The sequence below is a fragment of the Myotis brandtii genome, unplaced genomic scaffold, assembly GCF_000412655.1.
Source record: "Myotis brandtii unplaced genomic scaffold, ASM41265v1 scaffold803, whole genome shotgun sequence".
Taxonomy (NCBI): domain Eukaryota; kingdom Metazoa; phylum Chordata; class Mammalia; order Chiroptera; family Vespertilionidae; genus Myotis; species Myotis brandtii.
In genome coordinates, this window is record NW_005371234.1 from 738541 (window position 1) to 742957 (window position 4417).

Here is a 4417-nt window from a genome sequence, read left to right on the forward strand (position 1 = left end):
TTTGATTTTAAAGTCTGATGGGACAAGTGTAGATAAACAACTTGGAGAGGTAGCGAGGCAGTTCCTGAAGCAAAGCTTAGTGAGAAACAAAGCTTTGAAGCATTAATTCATCAAGTGCTATTTTAAGTTAGATGTTGGCTCATCTCATACACTAACAGTATGAAGGAGATACTATTATGAACCCAATTTTACAGAGTAGGAAACTGAGACTCTAAGTAGTTGCCCAATTCTCCAGTTCACACAGCTCAAATGTGTCAGTCTGAACGTTTGAACCTAGTTCCAGAGACCAGCTCTGAATGGTGACTGTCTAGGGATGATGTCTGTGACCGGCAGGGGCTGGCTGGCCCTTTTGCCCCGTGTGCCTCGCCTGATTTCGCGCGCTCCAGACAGGAAGTCCACTTATAGACCTCTAAACCAATCAGATTCAGGAAGGGGGAGGGCCTAGTGGACTTCACAGCCAATTGGTGGCTGGGAGCACCTCCTTAGGCACCCTGAGGACAAATGGGAGGTTTCCGGATATAAGGCTGAGATGGGCGGGGCTTCAACAAGCATTCGGAACCCTGGGCACGTGCCTCTGAGCCTCAAACCTCTAAGACGCAGAGAAGTCAAAGGGCAAGGAAGGGGCGCGCGCATGCGCAGGAGGCCCGAGGCCGGAAGAGCGCTAGGCGCGTAGTGAACTGGGGTCACCTCGGAAAAAAAGAAGCCATTGCACCCCACAACGTGGTGGGGTAGGTGGGCGGGGGAAAGGGGCCAGGTTCGTCGGGGGCAAGAGACGGTAAGGTGCCCCTCCCCCGTCCTTACCTCACCAGCCATATTCCCGGTTCGTACTTCAACCGCCCCACCCTCGCAACCTCGCCAACCCACCTCTCCCAACCCCCGCGACCAAGCCCCAGGCCCCCTCCCCCATAGCTCCGCTGTCGCCCTTTCTGTGTCTTCAAGGTTTTCTCTGTACAACTTCTCTTCTGCTGTTTCTTCTGCTTTTCTTTTTCTACCATCTCTCTCTACTTTCTGCATTCTCCAGGGACCCATGATCCTTTTCCCATCCTCCATCTTGTAGCTATTTCCTCATGCCCCTTTTCCCTGTAACTCCTCTGGTGTTCCCTGACAAGCCTTCCCATTCCCCAGGACTCCCTTGATCCCACCCTATGCCTGTGACTTCTTCCAGAACAAGCCTTTTCCATTTTTAGTATATGTGCTGCCAAAGCGAGCACCCAAGCCTTTTCCAATCCCTTTCTGCCCGCTCCCTCTCTCATATCGTCTCCCACCTCACCCCAAACTATCTCCTTCTCGCGACTCACTTTTAGGTCCCTAATTTGTATACCGATGACCACCCTATCTTTATTTTTCCAGGACTCTATGGACCCCCGGGGGCCAACCCCACAGTCTTTCCAGAGAGCTGAGAAACCTGGTCGGGTCCGCCGTCGGAAGACCAGACGGGAGCGTAATGAGGCCCTGGTGGGCAGCCGCCGGCCGTTGGCTCATCAGGAGCCTCCTGTGGCCAGTCGGAATCCACCCATGGATCTCCAGGATCATGTGGCCCCTACTGCCCCCAAGCTAGTGGTCATAACCCAGGGCCGGCTAAGCCGGGAGCACCGGGGTCTCTTCAACCATGAGGTGAAATCTCTGGACGTGACACGGCTGCTGAGCAGTGGGTCCCTGGAGCCAGACACTCCCACATTTTCCACCAAGCCTTCCCCAAGCCCAGGCAGGGCCCAAGAACCAGGCCCACAGTCAAGGGGCAAGGAGAACCAGGTGCCTGGAGACTCGGGCCCAGGCCCACCTAGTCCCCTAGAGCTCCCTGGCTTGGGGCAGTTGCTGGGGGAGCTGCAGGGCCAGCTGATTCTGCCACAGGCCTTCCCCAGGAGGAACCTAGTACAAGAGGCCAGGGATGCCATCCTGGGTACCTTACAGGTATGCCATGGTTGTGTGCCCGACCTTACCCTGGTGCTCCGAGGCTGCCAGCCATCCTTGTCAGGTGAGCTCACCTCCTGCCCCCTGTGCTCCCCTTCCCCTTGTCTGTTTAGCTCAGTTGTCCCCCATGCTTCTTTCCTCTATGCCAGGGACCAAGCCTGGGGACTCTGAGAGACGAAGGATCAACAGCCCTGAGCAGGCCCCAGGGGAAGGAAGGCAGAGGAGGAGAGAAGGACAGGGGACAAAGGAATTCACCTTTGCTATGCCGCACACCTCCAGCACTCTCACTACACACAGGGTGAGCCTGGCACCACCAAAAGGTCCTTGGCCACCCACATTGCCTTCGACATCTCCGGTGGCCTGGGGCCCCCCAACAGCCTTTGACCTGCTGAAAAGCATCTGGCTAGTAGCCACACCATCCCCTTCCTGGCCCTGTGGGGTCAGCACACCACAGTCCCTGCCTCAGCTACCATCCCCCTTGTTTCCCCGAACCTCTGCCCTTGACTGGAGTCCCTGTCCTCCTGCCCCACTGCCCAACCTCTCCTATACAGTGGCCCAGAGCAGCCCAGAGGCCTGGTCCTTTCCACCCATGAGACTATACTAAGGGGACTAATGCTGGGCTAGGGGCAGCACTCCCAATCACCTCAATAAAATACCTTCTTTATGATTTTCAGTGAGTGGTTGACTCAGGAGAGCAGCTTCCCTTAACTCTTGAAATGGAGGGGAAGGTACTATCACTTGTCACCTTTCTAGGGCCTGAGGGACCAGGAGAATGGAGAAACCTGGGGCTTTAATCAGTTCAACGCATCCACCCACTGAGGCCAACTGTGTGCCGGACTCTGAGCTCTGGCAATGCTGGGGCCTCTGAGTGATAGGCTCTGTCTCCAGGAGACTCCAGTGGTGGGAAGGGCTGGGGGAGTCTGAGGAGGGAGTGATGACTCTGCTTCAGTGATGAGGGAGGTCTTCAAAATGGAGCTGACACAGACCGTTGTATATCTCAAGATTGGTAGAAACTTGCTCGTAGAGGAGGGAGAGAACATTTGAGGCAAAGGGAACAGAATGTACAAGGCCCGGAGAGGGTGAATAGGAGATATGGGACCATTTTCATTTATCCCGTATCTGTGTGAGTCACTTATGGGCCCTGCGATAGAGGGGCTCTTGGTTGGCTGGGCATAGGAACAGTGTGTGCGCAGGAAGGGCAGATGAGGCCTGAATCTGGCCCAGACTTTTCTTTGGCCTGTGATATGTTTTAAACTTTTGAATCAACTGCCTACTGTTAATACACTCATACAGTTTGCTTTAAAAAATTACATTTCTGGCTTCTAAAAAAGGAAAAATGGAAAATGATCTGGCATCCCACCTATTATTCCTCCTGGGAACCACTGCCTCAAATAGAGTAGCAGAGGCCCCTTTTTGTGGGACCCACACTCTCCCTTGAAGTGCTTCACACACTTACGTTTCTTGTTGGTCCCTTGGTTTAGAAAGTTTTTAAACATGGTACTTTGTGGAGTGCAAATTTTTTTGAAGTGGAGGGGGAGGGATGAAACTAGAAAAGTTTTGGAATCTGATCAGGAAAATTGAGTTGAGGGTCTTGGAGGCTACTCTGTATAGCTTTTCCAGGTTTCCCCATTGCCACTGGGAAACTAGGGTTGGTACCAGCATGGAGGGGACTGCACCAGGAGATCACACAGCTGTGACTTGGCTGAGGTCTGATGGGGAGAAAGTGGCAATACTGTAATCTGAACCCAGGCAACTTATTTCAGTCTGCTAGACTCACAACACTTCTGCTTCACAGCAGCCCCGTTGCACACCCTGGTAGCTGCCAGGGACAGGGTCAGGAAGAGGGATATCGTGGTTGAGGGTGAGGGCTGTCTGCCACCTCTGTATTGTGTGACCCAGAACAAATGGTTTGCCCTCTCTGTGGGCACTTCCCAAAGTACAAGAGGTGTGGAACACTGGCATCTGGCTGGACCCAGTGGGGGATGGCTGGCATGGGGCTGAGCAATCAATGAGCAGTTTTTTATTGATTTCAGAGAGTGAGGGAGAGGGAGATAGAAACATCAATGAGAGATAATCATTGATCAGCTGCCTCCTGCATGCCCCCCCACTGGGGATCGAGCCTGCAACCCGGGCATGTGCCCTTGACCGGAATAAAACCCAGGACCCTTCAGTCCGCAGGCCGATGCTCTATACACTGAGCCAAACCGGCTAGGGCTCAAAGAGCAGTTTGAAAACCAAATTGAGGGGAGATCAGGACTGAGCTGGGGTAGGGGAGTTGGACGTCAGGAGATGGTAGTCTGGAGGAGGCAGGGCTTGTGGGAATGGGAGTTCAGTTCAGGACATGGGGAGCCAAGAGGTATGTCACCGGTGGACTGGGGCTGGGTCGGGGTAGAGGATGGGAAAGGAGCGTCCCCTTCCTCGTGGTTTGGAAAGGGGCCCTAGCGGGCCATCCGGATGGAGGGGGTGGGGACCGCAGTGCCCTGCGGCCCCTTTAAACGGGGGCGCG

General features: G+C 54.3%; 2 protein-coding genes across 2 annotated transcripts in view; both read left to right on the forward strand.

Moving 5' to 3' along the window:
- The first annotated feature begins 970 nt into the window (after positions 1–970).
- Positions 971–2578, forward strand: PRR19 (proline rich 19). Its single transcript, XM_005883898.2, has 2 exons — positions 971–1975; positions 2061–2578. Exons 1-2 carry the CDS (start codon positions 1324–1326, stop codon positions 2513–2515), a joined length of 1107 nt encoding a protein of 368 aa, XP_005883960.1. The 5' UTR covers positions 971–1323; the 3' UTR covers positions 2516–2578.
- A 1674-nt stretch (positions 2579–4252) lies between these two features.
- TMEM145 (transmembrane protein 145) overlaps positions 4253–4417 on the forward strand; it is an 8432-nt gene continuing 8267 nt past the window's right edge. Inside the window, exon 1 of the mRNA XM_014531424.1 lies at positions 4253–4267. Within this exon, the coding sequence (XP_014386910.1) occupies positions 4253–4267 (15 nt within the window). The remainder of the gene's footprint in view (positions 4268–4417) is intronic.